At 38.2% G+C, this 13,253-nt stretch overlaps 1 protein-coding gene across 1 annotated transcript in view; it reads left to right on the top strand.

Annotated features, from left to right (window-relative positions):
* Positions 1-13,253, top strand: part of col2a1b (collagen, type II, alpha 1b) — a 53,069-nt gene that overhangs the window by 25,596 nt on the left and 14,220 nt on the right. The window contains exons 14-32 of the mRNA XM_067388746.1: positions 127-171; positions 269-322; positions 982-1,080; positions 3,767-3,811; positions 3,988-4,086; positions 4,954-5,007; positions 5,474-5,581; positions 5,799-5,852; positions 7,145-7,243; positions 7,337-7,390; positions 7,690-7,788; positions 7,989-8,042; positions 9,604-9,657; positions 9,737-9,790; positions 11,419-11,472; positions 11,571-11,615; positions 11,698-11,796; positions 11,912-12,019; positions 13,024-13,077. Of these exons, the coding sequence (XP_067244847.1) occupies positions 127-171; positions 269-322; positions 982-1,080; positions 3,767-3,811; positions 3,988-4,086; positions 4,954-5,007; positions 5,474-5,581; positions 5,799-5,852; positions 7,145-7,243; positions 7,337-7,390; positions 7,690-7,788; positions 7,989-8,042; positions 9,604-9,657; positions 9,737-9,790; positions 11,419-11,472; positions 11,571-11,615; positions 11,698-11,796; positions 11,912-12,019; positions 13,024-13,077 (1,332 nt within the window). The remainder of the gene's footprint in view (positions 1-126; positions 172-268; positions 323-981; positions 1,081-3,766; positions 3,812-3,987; positions 4,087-4,953; positions 5,008-5,473; positions 5,582-5,798; positions 5,853-7,144; positions 7,244-7,336; positions 7,391-7,689; positions 7,789-7,988; positions 8,043-9,603; positions 9,658-9,736; positions 9,791-11,418; positions 11,473-11,570; positions 11,616-11,697; positions 11,797-11,911; positions 12,020-13,023; positions 13,078-13,253) is intronic.

Raw genomic sequence — 13,253 nt, 5'->3', positions numbered from 1 at the left:
GGTAATCAATATCACCTGCTTGCACAATAACAGCATAATGGAAACATTCTTGTTGTTCAGTTTACCAAGATGCTTGTGTATCCTGTGAGGATGTTGATCATTTGTCTGTTGTGTGTGTTTGATCAGGGTGCTCGTGGAAATGATGGTTTGCCCGGCTCTGCTGGTCCTCCTGTAGGTTTGAGGCTTCATCATCATCATCATCATCATCTGTTGTAGTAGCTCTAAATGAATGTTCATTTTATTCACCTCATGCTGTTTTTGTTAACAGGGTCCAGTCGGTCCGTCTGGAGCTCCCGGTTTCCCAGGATCCCCCGGTTCAAAGGTGTGACAGTTCTCAATTCTTCCTTTCTCTTTCGCTAATGAACCATTTACACTGCTTTATTATCAGCTCCTGTCACATGTGTCATTATTAATGAATCACTAGTTTTAAACACAGGTATTAACTTATTTTTATGCATGACTTGTAACAGGCTAAAGATGCCAAAGATACTGTTTTTGTGCTCTACTAGAGCAGGTTTTCCTGCTTGAATGTTGATTATTCTCCTCATATTCTCCATTGTTGCAGCTCCTCTCTTCCCAGTCTGTCAGTAACGCTCTGTTTAGTTCCTGTCTCTATGAAGCCCCTCCTTATGAAAAGCACAATGCACTCTGATTGGTCGGCTGGAGCAGTGTGTTGTGATTGGTGTTTGGGAAATGTCCCGCCCCTTACCATAACCACCAGTTTCAACACACTACTGACTAACTCAACCAGGCCCCGCCCCTTTATTCTGCACATTAATTATTTAAATGAGGAATATTGTGATGTGATTGTCACTTTAAGACTATTATCCACACAACAAATTTAGTAATAATCTGCGAGTTTATGAACATATTTTAATGATCAAATTAATGCAGATTAATGTTCAACCGAGGCACTGAAAATGACCTGTTCTTGAGAAGAAATAGTTCATCATGTATCATGTTGTTTCTCATTAATCACAGGGTGAAGCAGGACCTACCGGAGCCCGTGGACCCGAGGGAGCTCAAGGACCCCGTGGAGAGTCAGGCGTCCCTGGATCTCCAGGACCATCTGGAGTATCTGTGAGTAAAAAAAAAGGACTATTATTATTATGATGGCCTTGAATGAGGGCTTGAAATAAGTGTGCTGTAAAGAAACTATAACATCCTGCTGTTAACATGGGCATTGAAATGAATCTGTGCCACGTAGAAGCAGTATGACTCTGACTTTATGACTCTGATGAGACCTAAAACATGACTGAAACACATACCAGCTAACAAAAATGTGTTCTGAGAACGTTTTGCTAAAGTTCCCATAAAGCTGAACAATGAAAACATCGTTTTTAAATATTTTAAAAACTTTTATTCTTGGTTAGGCAAATTATAAAGCAACATTCCGTTTGGGAAACATTAAGGGAAAGTTACTTTTGAATGTTCTCTGACACAAATCGTGACATTTAAAAATGTTAGATGAACATCCAACTAAAATGTTTCAGAAAAAAAACAACAGTTAATGAATGATGAATAGATAGTGTGCTGACATTTTGAGAACATTATTAAAAACCAGATAACTCTGAGCAGACATACTGGAGAAAGAGCATGTTGGGTGGACAACTTTTTGTAGCATTTTTGACATTCAGTACTGTGCAAAAGTCTTAGCAGTGTTTTAATGACCATCCATGTTTATTTTTCAATCTCTTTATTAGCAAAAATAACAGAAAATACAGAAAATATGTACACAAAATGTAAAAACAATTCTGAACAAAATGGCTTCTTTAAGCAAAAATCAGTAGTTAGTGTGATCTCCTGGACTTTGAGAAACCTCTCATCGGATTTTGAAAGTTTTCTTGGCCTTCCAGTAATTTTTCCGTTCCATTTAAGAGAGCCGGTTCCTTCTGTTGCTCAAGTGTAAGGGGAGATCACTAAATACTTGCCACTTTAGCCTATAAAAGCTGTTTTTTAACACTGCATACAAATGTACTGTATTTTCTGGTTATTCTAATAAAGAGACTAAGAAATAATTATATATTATCATTATATCATTGCTAAAACATCATCTAATTCTGGCCTAAGTGTTCTGTACAGTATTGTAAATGGAAGATTTGAAGTGGCAAGATTCGGTTTTCTGGCAAAAGCTGGTTTTAGGTGGTCTCACAGCTCACATGACCCCAAAACCTCCCTAAACCAGACCAACTTAAGCAGCCAACAGGGAACAAAATTCTCTAGAGCTATGAACAAAAGTTCTTCCAGTAAGGCTAATAGAACGTTCATTCAAAGTCAAATGGTCTTTATGTTCTCAAAACATCAGCACAAAACTCCATAAAAGAGTTTTAAAAGTTGTGAGTTGTATGTTTTTATACAGTGGATGCCACTGTAAAGGCTACGTCTGTCCCTCACAGCCTCGTGTTCATCTGAGTTAAATGCAATATGGTGTATAACCTGAACAAGGTCTATTGGGAGTGTTAGCTAAATGTTCTTAGCACATATTTTTGGTAGCTGGGTATAACCAGTGGAACCATCTTGGTGGGCAGATTTTACTCAGCAGTCTCAATCTTACATTAAGTTCCTTTTGGAGGTGGACAACGCCTTCCCACCAGCTGATGCTTTAAATAAGAAATACATGTCATTGACGTCACAGCTCAGGATAGTCACTAGTGAAGGGTTCGGGACCATGTGAGTTCCAGTCACTTTTGATGACGTCATTTTCCCACGGCTTCAGGGTGACAAGACATTTAGAGCTCAGATGATTGGATCAAAGGTTCTGTGCGTTTCAGGTAGATCACTACAGGTTCTGGGACTGGACAGTCAGCGAAATACATAGAGTGTACTTTTAAAAACTTTTTGCTAAATTTTCGATACCAGTGAAAGTTCACAATTCTCTATTTCAGTTTTGATACCACAGCTAAAACTACTAGCTTAACTAATATAAATTTAAAACATCATTAAAGACAAGTAGACAGTAAGTAATAAACTAAGAATAAAAAATAATCAATCATTACAAGCAAAAGCACAAATAAATACACTACAACAAAGACACAAATGAAATAAACAGTGCTTTTATGTTTGTCATGTAGGTCTCACATTAGCTTTCAGGTACCTTATTAATTAATCCTTATTAAAGTTACAAAAGTTTTTCAGTTAAGAGCAGTGAGTATTTTTTTTCTTTGCCCTTTATTAGGCTATTAGGCTGCTGTCACTTTAAGAGCGAAAGTACAGATCCAATATACTGATACTGTACTCATGCGTTTAACTTCTCAACTGTTTACATCCACTTAAGACATAATTGACTATGTTTACTAGTATACTCGCTATGTTTTGACATAATTTTTGTGTGAATTTGTCCACTCAAGTGCAAGAAGATGTGAAAGAGAGCTCAGTTTAGTATTTGTGTGCTGTCTGAGACGCGACTTTCTGGTTAATGAGTTATGAAATGAGCTCCTTTTCACACCTTCTTGCACTTGAATATTTAAATTGTCAAGGCTAAAACTTATGTGGCGACCAACTGGCGAGTGACATTTCTACTCACATTTGGCACTTGGCGAGTGTTAATTTTAGGCCCGGTAACTGAAATAATTTATGCAGCAGATTAGAATAAACTGCATTAAAAATGATTATATGTTGCTGGATGCCTAGGAGTCCTCATTTTTGTCAGGATTATTTTTTATGTTTTTGCTTTCAAGTGGAATGTACAGACCAAACGGCATCTGATGCGAGTAAACTGAGCATTAGATGGTAACTCTCTGACTGTGTGATCTCGCTCAATCTGCAGGGTAACCCTGGTACTGATGGCATCCCCGGAGCTAAAGGATCAGTGGTATGTACATGTCCATGAGACTTTGTTATTTGTGATCCACTGTGAATGAGCTGTTTATTTCTAGGTCCATCTGAGCATCATTCCTGTTTTGACATGATTCAGCGATCACTTCTGATCATTTGAATGACCCAAAGCAACACAATAGATCATGTGAGGAAGCTCTTTTCTTCCTGCAGGGTGCTCCTGGTATAGCTGGCTCTCCTGGTTTTCCAGGCCCTCGCGGCCCTCCTGGACCTCAGGGAGCGACGGGTCCTCTGGGGCCCAAGGGACAGTCTGTGAGTTTCAGTCTTCATTTCAAATTGACCTCCTCCACTGAGTAAGGGGTAATCTTCAGTTAACCATTCACCACAGACGAACCCAACATGTAGTTTATTTAGCTGTAATGACCAGCTGAGTTATACTGCTTTAACTAACTGTGTCCAGTAGTGCTGCATGATAAACTGAGAATCAAAATTTTTTTGTTTAAAATAGAGATCACGATTCTCCCATGATGCTGATGAATCTCGAACAAGCCTAATGACTTAACTTTTTACATTATTGGATGTATCAGAGCTTTTGAATGAATCTTTTGAATGAATGATTCAATGACTCACTCATAAAGACTTGACTTGTTTCATTACTAGATGAATCAGCGTTTTTGAATGAATCTCTTGAATGAATGATTCAATGACAAATACATTCTCTTGTTGCCACCTACTGGTGTAAAGATGTAATTGATCTTTACTCTATTTTGATCGCTACTGTAGACATCAGTGTTTATATCTGAACTATAAACTATTATCCCCGTACTTCTGTGATAATCGTAATTATTGTAAGACAGAAATAATGATACTGTGTGTTTGAAAAGACTGTTTGTGAGGCTGAGGTAGGCTAGAGGTATAAAGAGTGGGACATGTTTGACAATGAAGTGTTATTAAAAGCACAAAGAGTCTTTTTTTTTTTTTCTTGAATAATACTGTTAGGCAACTCTTGTCGCAAATTAAGATTTTACTCACATCACCCACTCATAGACCCTTCATTCCCACCAGCGATCATCATTCAGAATATCTTCTGGCCTCTTTCTGATAATGCTGACAGCAGATCAGATCACGAGCTTCATGATTTGGAGTAATAGTCTGACTCTGATGTGTGTTTGTCTGTAGGGTGATCCGGGTCTCGCAGGGTTCAAGGGTGAAGCTGGTCCTAAAGGAGAAATTGTAAGTTCCCACATTCACATTGGGAGTCATTCATAGCCTTCAAAATCATAATAACTTCAATATCTGCAACACTGTATTGTATTACAAACAAAGCTGATTGCACGGACTGTAAACATTATTATAACTGTAGTTACAGTTATTCATGAGATCATAAAATGCATTACAATGTGCATTAGAAAGTCATAATTAATGCATTATGTTACTTTTATAATGCATTTAAGTAGTGTTACCATAATGTCTTCTAACATAAAACAATATCACATTAAAATAATGTTTCAGTTTACATTTTTTAAAATGTTTTTAAATATTGATTTTACAGCTGCTGTTTATAGATGCAAGCAAAAACTTCAGTTTTTAGTATTTAAACCTTCTGTCAGTGTGTTTATGTGCTGTCTGTCAGAGGATGCAGTGTGTGTATGAGTGTTAAATATGTCAGTTAAATGCAAATGAATGTTTTAATGTTTAGGGTAGCGCTGGTCTTCAAGGTTCCCCCGGCCCTGCCGGAGAGGAAGGTAAGCGAGGACCCAGAGGAGAGCCTGGTGCTGCTGGACCCGTCGGGCCGCCTGGAGAGAGAGTGAGACACTGTCGCCTCATATCTGATCTTTAGCAATACTGAAGAACTTTATCTGCTTCTCTTGAGTCTTGTGTAACATTTTACACATGACCCATGCATGCAACTATATTCTCTCAAACACATTGGTTAGAGAGGGCTATTGTGTTTCTAGTTCTATAAGATGAAGTGTTGTACTGCATTCTGTTATTAATAACCTTTAATGATGTGTTTTCTGCAGGGAGCTCCTGGTAATCGAGGTTTTCCTGGACAAGATGGTCTGGCTGGTCCAAAGGTGAGACTCCATGCTCAAAGTGCAAAACACAATTACTCTTTTTACACACAGTTTTTTAGGGCTCAAGCCCTTTCCCAAGGCCCTATTGTTTTCCTTAGGTACCTTTTTTTTTGGACCTTTCGGGCACTTTTGGAAGTAAGCTATATAGGATTGTTTGAAAAACGCATGATCTGGAATTTGATATACTCCTCCTAAGAAATTCATCCTTAGTCAGCATGAAGTCAAGACATTGAGGGTGTTAAATTGCGAGTGGATTTTTGATATCTCAAACGGTTTGGCAGTGGGTTGAAACAAATTTATGTCGAGAAAGGGAAACAGGAAGTGTGTTATAACTTCTGCATACATAAACTGATTTTGATGAAACTGTGTGTTCGTTGTAGGAGGCCAATCACATGAATGTGACTATCAGAGTGACATTATAAGTCAAAGTCATAGCGCCACCAACTGGCAGCAGGAAGTCTTTCACTTTCAAAATGCTTTGAAATCACCTTATTTGTGAAAGGATTCTTGATATCTTGAATACTGTTGTCATGGCAACACATTAAACTTTAATATTCCTTATGGGGGTTTCCAAATCACTTAACATGTTTAAAATTGACACACACATCAGAGTTGCCAGTCAGTAGACATGGGCAAAGCCATATAAATGGGTGGGGAAGAGGGGCTCTATAGTGACAACTTTTGATAAAAGTTGGGGTTAGTCTTACCTACAGTCACCAAACTCGGTATATATATTGTTCTCATCAAGCCGGACAACTTTCGTATTTACAGTCATTAGCTCCGATCAACAGAAAGTCAGCTATTTTGGTTTGAATGTGGATTGAATCAGGCTCTGAGTTTTTAAGTAGTCCTCGTAAGAGATTCATGCAATCGCCACCAAACTCAGTCAACATGAAACAACGTGCCTCATATCCTGTAAAATCATTGTTTGATTTAAATTAAGTTAACTTAAGTTAAATTAAGATTGTATTGTATGTTGCCCGCCATGCACAGGTTTCCTCAAGCCACCAGGGTGGCGGTGGCGCCGGGGCTTGGGACCATTGTCGCTGCGTGCAGCTATATTTTTTGTTTGTTTTACTGGAAAATTACCAGAATTTAATGCCGGATATGATGTAACATTACTGGTAAATTACTTCTATGATGTTTTTACCAGAAAATTACCAGAATTTCTGTGTTCTGCAGAACACAAAAGAGGATATTTTGAAGAATATGGGTAACCAAACAGTTGCTGGTCCCCATTGATTACCAAAGTATGGAAAAAAAATGTTCTTCAATTTCCTGTTGTCTTGCAGGGCGCTCCGGGTGAGCGTGGAGCTGCAGGCGTATCGGGCCCTAAGGGAGCCAGCGGAGATCCAGGACGGCCTGGAGAACCGGGTCTGCCTGGTGCAAGGGTAAATCAGTCCATCTGTCTGCAGAACCAATTCAAACAGATCTGATTCTGATTATACGTGTTTGTCGTAATCATGGGCATTCTTGTTACGCAGGGGCTGACGGGACGTCCCGGTGATGCCGGTCCACAGGGCAAAGTCGGTCCATCTGTGAGTAGACATGGTTTTATTAGCCAATATTTTGACTATATTAGGACTGTCACTACTGATTAATCAAGTAATCAAATTTTTGTTGCGGTAATAAAAATAGACCTAAGCAAACAATAGCCTTTAAAATACATATCTAATAACAATGAGGCAGTAATATTTGGTAATTTCTTGAACAAGAATATGTGGACATCAAAACATGCAAACTCAGATTGAGGGTTTAAACTTTTATTTTGAAATCGCGATGAACTCTAGTAATATGTTTGGATCTTGAATAACGGTCATGTTCTGTCGAGATGTAGGGCGCTGCTGGTGAAGACGGCCGTCCGGGACCCCCGGGACCTCAGGGTGTTCGCGGTCAGCCTGGAGTGATGGGATTCCCTGGACCCAAGGGTGGCAATGTAAACATGAAATCTCTTGTCAATACATGTCTGTTTGTTTTGTGTGTATTACGGGAACATGAACGTGTTCATTCCTGTCTTATTTTGTTATTAATTATTATGCTAAACACTATTTATAATTGAAAACAAGTATTATTGCTCTGCATCTTAATGACTTAAATGCTGGCAGTTTACATCAGGCGTCTTCCTCTTCACTGCAGGGTGAGGCTGGGAAGGCTGGAGAGAAGGGACTCGCTGGAGCTCCGGGTTTGCGTGTAAGTTTTTCTTTCTAAAATCCTCAACACATCTACACTGCAAAACAGAGTGGAAAGAGAGCAGCTTGACTAACCTTCAATGTGACTGAGCGTTGGTCCTTCTCATTAGCGGCACTGAGCTCTCTTGGCAGTGTTTCTTGGCAGTTTCTGTCTTCCAGAGCTAAAACTGTGATGTGTTTTAAGGAAAACTGGACATTTGGATGCATGTCGGTGGCGCTCATATATATATTTCAGTCAACATTACTAAACATAGATTTGGGTAAATGGTAATTTACAAAGTGAAAAATAGCATGTGTGACATTATAAAGAGAACATTCAGAACTAGTGATTGGCTTTTATTTCAAATCAAATCAAAGCTTTATGGTCAAGTGCACATGGTGGAGCATGCAGAGTGAAATGATTTTTCAGAAGACTAGGATGTCATTTGTACAGTTGCAACATAGTAAAAATTATTTTCTTCCTTTGTATTTCTGTCTTGTTTTTCAGTACAAATATCTAAACATTCTTAAATCAAGATACATTTACTGGAGAAGCAACATTTTCTAAATTACTTAAAATATTAAGTTTTCTTTACTTCAAAATTATCACAGTTAAGTGAGTTAAAGCTTAAAACAAGAACAAATATCTTCTAGTGGGGTCTGATAAATAAACAATTAAAAGGGAAAACAAGATTATTTTCTGATTTTTGTTCTTGTTTTAAGCTTAAACTCACTTACGTTTTGATCATTTTTAAGTAAACAAGGCTTAATATTTTTAGTAGTTTTTCTTCGCCAGTACACATATCTTTTCACATCATAGATTCTTCACTTTTTAAAACTGTTAAACTTAAGTTCAAAACCTAACATAATACAAAAATGAACAAGATAGAAATTTGCTATATTACATACATACAGAATATACTGAAAAATTTTCTGAATCTAAAAAAATAATATCACAATAATCAGATGTAGCTGAACAAACAGAAGTGTTACAGTTTTTTACAATCACTAAGACACATTTCTCAATACTTGATCACTTTTTCCAAACTCTTCACACAGTTTCAGCTTCACAGCAGTTAATTTTACATTCAAAATGCACTAAAACTACCAAATCACTTCATTCACGTCTCAAATCAACCCATTTTTCCAGAACACTAGCAAAGCTTTTACCCAACAAAAACAGTTAAAAAAAAAAAAACTAACAACAGGAGCATTATACAATGTTTTCTTTTGTAAAAATTTCTTTACAAAACAAGAATGACACTCTCTACTATTTATAGTTCACTATTATTATTCCATAGTTTCCTATCTTTTGTATAGATAGTAATGAAATTGAAAGACTAACACCTGTGTGTGTTCAGCTACATCTAATTGTATATTCAGTATTTCAGTATGGTATTACTGTAGAAATGTAATCCTAGCGATTGTAAAAAAAAAACAAAAAAAAAAACTGTAATACCAGGTGTGAACAGGTTTTACAGAAACTAGAGGAGCTTGTCAGCAACATACAACACACTCTTTCACACCTCAGCCTTACTTCCCATCACACAACAGTGTAGTGACGGATGTGTTGTCCTCTTCAGGGTCTGCCTGGTAAAGATGGTGAGACGGGTGCTGCTGGACCCCCCGGACCTGCTGTGAGTGTGTCTCTGTGTGTGTCACATGCTTATGTAAGGTTATGAAGGAATGAACACTGAGATGATGTGATGTTCACAGGGTCCCGCAGGAGAAAGAGGAGAGCAGGGTCAACCCGGACCATCGGGCTTCCAGGTGAGTGTGTGAATGCTGCAGATCACTGAACAACTGACAGCTGGTGTCATGGTTTATATTAGAGCTGCACGGTTCTGGATAAATGATCTTTAAAAAAAAAAAATTGTTTGAATGAATGATTCAATGACTCACTTGTTTTATTACTGGATGAATCAGCGCTTTTAAATGAATCACTTGAATGAATGATTCAATAACAAATAAATATTTTAACAGTCAATTGTGGCCACCTACTGGTGTAATGATGTAATTGATACAATCTTTATTTGAAGCATCAAGTTACTTTTTAAAAGGTGATTTTCTGTATTTTTGATTGCTACCACAGACATCAGTGTTTATATCTGAACTATAAACTTTTATCCCAGTACCCATTACTATTATCTTAATCATTGTAAGACGGAAATAATGATACTGTGTGGTTAAGAGGACTGTTTGTGAAGCTGTTTCATATCTATACATGACCACGGCTCTCTCTGGATCAGAACGCAGATCTGAATGGTCAACGATTATATGACATAATGAACATATACTAAAAGTGATCGGGCAGACCCCACAAGTCGTAGAGACTTGAAACTTTGAGGGCTGGTACTACTCAAGCCATTTACAACGTCACCAAGGCTCATCCCAATCAGCCTGACAGGGGCGCTACAGCAGTGAAAAGTATGAAATCACTCATAACTCCTAAACCGTTAGACGTAGGGTCAAGTGATCCAGTCATTGCAGAAATACTCTAAATCTTTTTTGAATAACCTACTTTTCCTAGGTTTTTTGCTCAACCTCAATAAAACCAATACAGTGCAATTCTCTGGACTCTGTAGATCAATAATTATCAATCAAAACTTGAACTTTTGCTATAACAGGGTCATTTACAAAATAGGTGTGGCCAAGTGCGTGCAAAAGCCTGTAACTCCTAAATGAAAACTTGGTGAGCACATGTGAAATATGATTCTAAATAAGCATGCAAACTTTTAAAGAGATCAGAGCATAGGTGGCGCTACAACTGATAAAACGCTTTAAAGACCATGTATTTCTTTAGTAAATTGCCTGTATTGGATTTAAATGGTCTTTTCCATCTGTGATCTAAGTGGTTACATGCTTACTAAATAAAACAAAATACATTTTTATGCATGTGCTTAAAGGCCTTAAAGAGCTTAAGCCCCAATAATTGCTGCTCGCAGCTATATTTATAGATGTAATTACATGCAGGTATTTCTAAGTATAAGTACAATGTAAAAACACTTTACAATTTGTTTAGATAGTCCACTTTAGACATTCTACTAACTATAAGTAACTTTGCAACTACATGTCACCTAGCAGTCATTAGAGTTTTAGTAGAATGTTAAGTTAGGGTTTGGGTTAGTGGAATAAGTTTACTTGTACTTGCAACTTATAGTCAGTAGAATGTCTGTTGAGGAGCATCAAAATAAAGTTTATTGAAGCAGACAGTCTACTAATACACTAATGACTGCTAGTTGACATGTAGTTGCAAATGAATGAGGGTTAGTTGATATGTAGTTGAATGTTTAAAGTGAACTATCAAAATAAAGTGTTATATTACTTGAAATGTTAGTAGGTAGTAGTTAAAGACACTTGATATAAAATGGGACTGCTGCTGTTTTTTATGTTCATAGGGTCTGCCCGGACCACCTGGTCCCCCTGGTGAAGGAGGTAAACCTGGTGATCAGGTGAGAGTTCCTGAATCCGACGAGGAAACTTTACTTGTTATTCTGCTCGCTGCACATAGAAGCGTAATAAAGTTGCGTGTCTGTCTTTGCTCATTCAGGGTGTTCCAGGAGAGGCTGGAGCCGCAGGGGCCACTGGACCCAGAGTGAGTCTCAACTCTTCACTTTCTCTTTGCTTTATTAAGTACATCGTATTCTCCTGTGTTAAAGTTCCTGTGTCCTTCTCAGGGTGAACGTGGTTTCCCAGGAGAGAGAGGAGGTGCAGGGCCGCAGGGCCTCCAGGGGCCTCGTGGTCTTCCAGGAACTCCAGGAACTGACGGACCCAAGGTAAGCAGATCAGTGGGACAGAGATAACCATGAAAATCTCCTGCTTTTTTTCTGTGCCACTTTCACTGGATGTATGGCTCTAACTGTGTGTCTGTGATGTTCTGCTCATCTGTAGGGCGGTGTTGGTCCGGGGGGAACTCCTGGTGCTCAGGGACCTCCGGGATTACAGGGGATGCCTGGAGAGAGAGGGACCTCTGGGATTCCTGGACCAAAGGGCGACAGAGTAAGTGCAACAACTAAACATCTCTGTGAGATTTATTCAGATCCGCTCTCTATGAACATGTCTTGATTATTAAAGTACTTCTGCACATAGATAGGTCTGTGTGTGTGTGTGTGTGTGTGTGTGTGTGTGTGTGTGTGTGTGTGTGTGTGTGTGTGTGTGTGTAGAATACAATTCTTAGTAGTTAATAGCAGATGAGAAGGATTTGCAAGGATTCACTTCGAATGTTCGGCTAATTGTCAGTCGACTAGAAGAGGCTTAGTTGACCAAAATGTTATTAGTAAGTAATAATGGCTGCTTGCTCTAACATCAACCTAGATAAATGTGTGCCAATATTAGGCGCATATCCAAGTGTTTGTGTGGAGTGTGGAAGCTGAAGTATAGCACACTTACTGCATGAGATGGAGGCGCCAGCGCGATCACTTGAATGTTTACCTGATATCAGTGGAAAAATAATCCAACATTCGAAACTGTAAAGGGCTATTATTTGTGTAAACTCACAATAACAAGAAAATGTTGTGTCTTTGTAAAATAAAGAAAACAAACAGGATGTACTTTCTGCCATCTCGGTCTCTGTGAACTGGAACATGTCACAAAAATGAAACGAAACTCAGTGTATTTTTGCTCCACAGACATGAGAAATATATCTATAGAAAGCTTGAAATGTCTACTTTTAAATGAAATCAGAAAAATCTGTTTGAAAGGTGCATTTCTCTATATATGCGCGTCTATACTGCAGAGATGGTGAGGCAGCATTGTCAACTTCATGTTTGCAGCCGACACTGACTCAAAAACACTACTTTATTAATAAATAATTAAAATGTCTCCTAACACATTCATAAGCATTGCTTTTGCGGCAAGATTATGCTTATGCTTGTGCTTGTGCGTGAAATAGCTTAGATTATGCCTAAATATATTAAACGCTCATTATTTTTTAGTATTCTCCTCACAATATATTGAAGATATCATAAGATCAGTTATAAGATTTGACTGTCTGTGTATCACAGGGTGACAATGGTGAGAAAGGACCTGAAGGCGCTCCTGGGAAAGACGGCGCAAGAGTAAGATGATTAAACATCTTTTTTCCTCCAATAGATACTAACAAATTCTGAATTTTTCATATTGACTTTGTGTTGATTTTTTTACATCTGTGGTTGACTGTTGTGTTTCAAGCACAGATTAAATTACTAACATCTATTGTATTGTCTCATGTCTCATGGGACACAAGAGGGTCAAA

This window comes from Chanodichthys erythropterus, chromosome 6 (assembly GCF_024489055.1).
Source record: "Chanodichthys erythropterus isolate Z2021 chromosome 6, ASM2448905v1, whole genome shotgun sequence".
Taxonomy (NCBI): domain Eukaryota; kingdom Metazoa; phylum Chordata; class Actinopteri; order Cypriniformes; family Xenocyprididae; genus Chanodichthys; species Chanodichthys erythropterus.
This window is presented reverse-complemented; position numbering and strand designations above follow the sequence as displayed.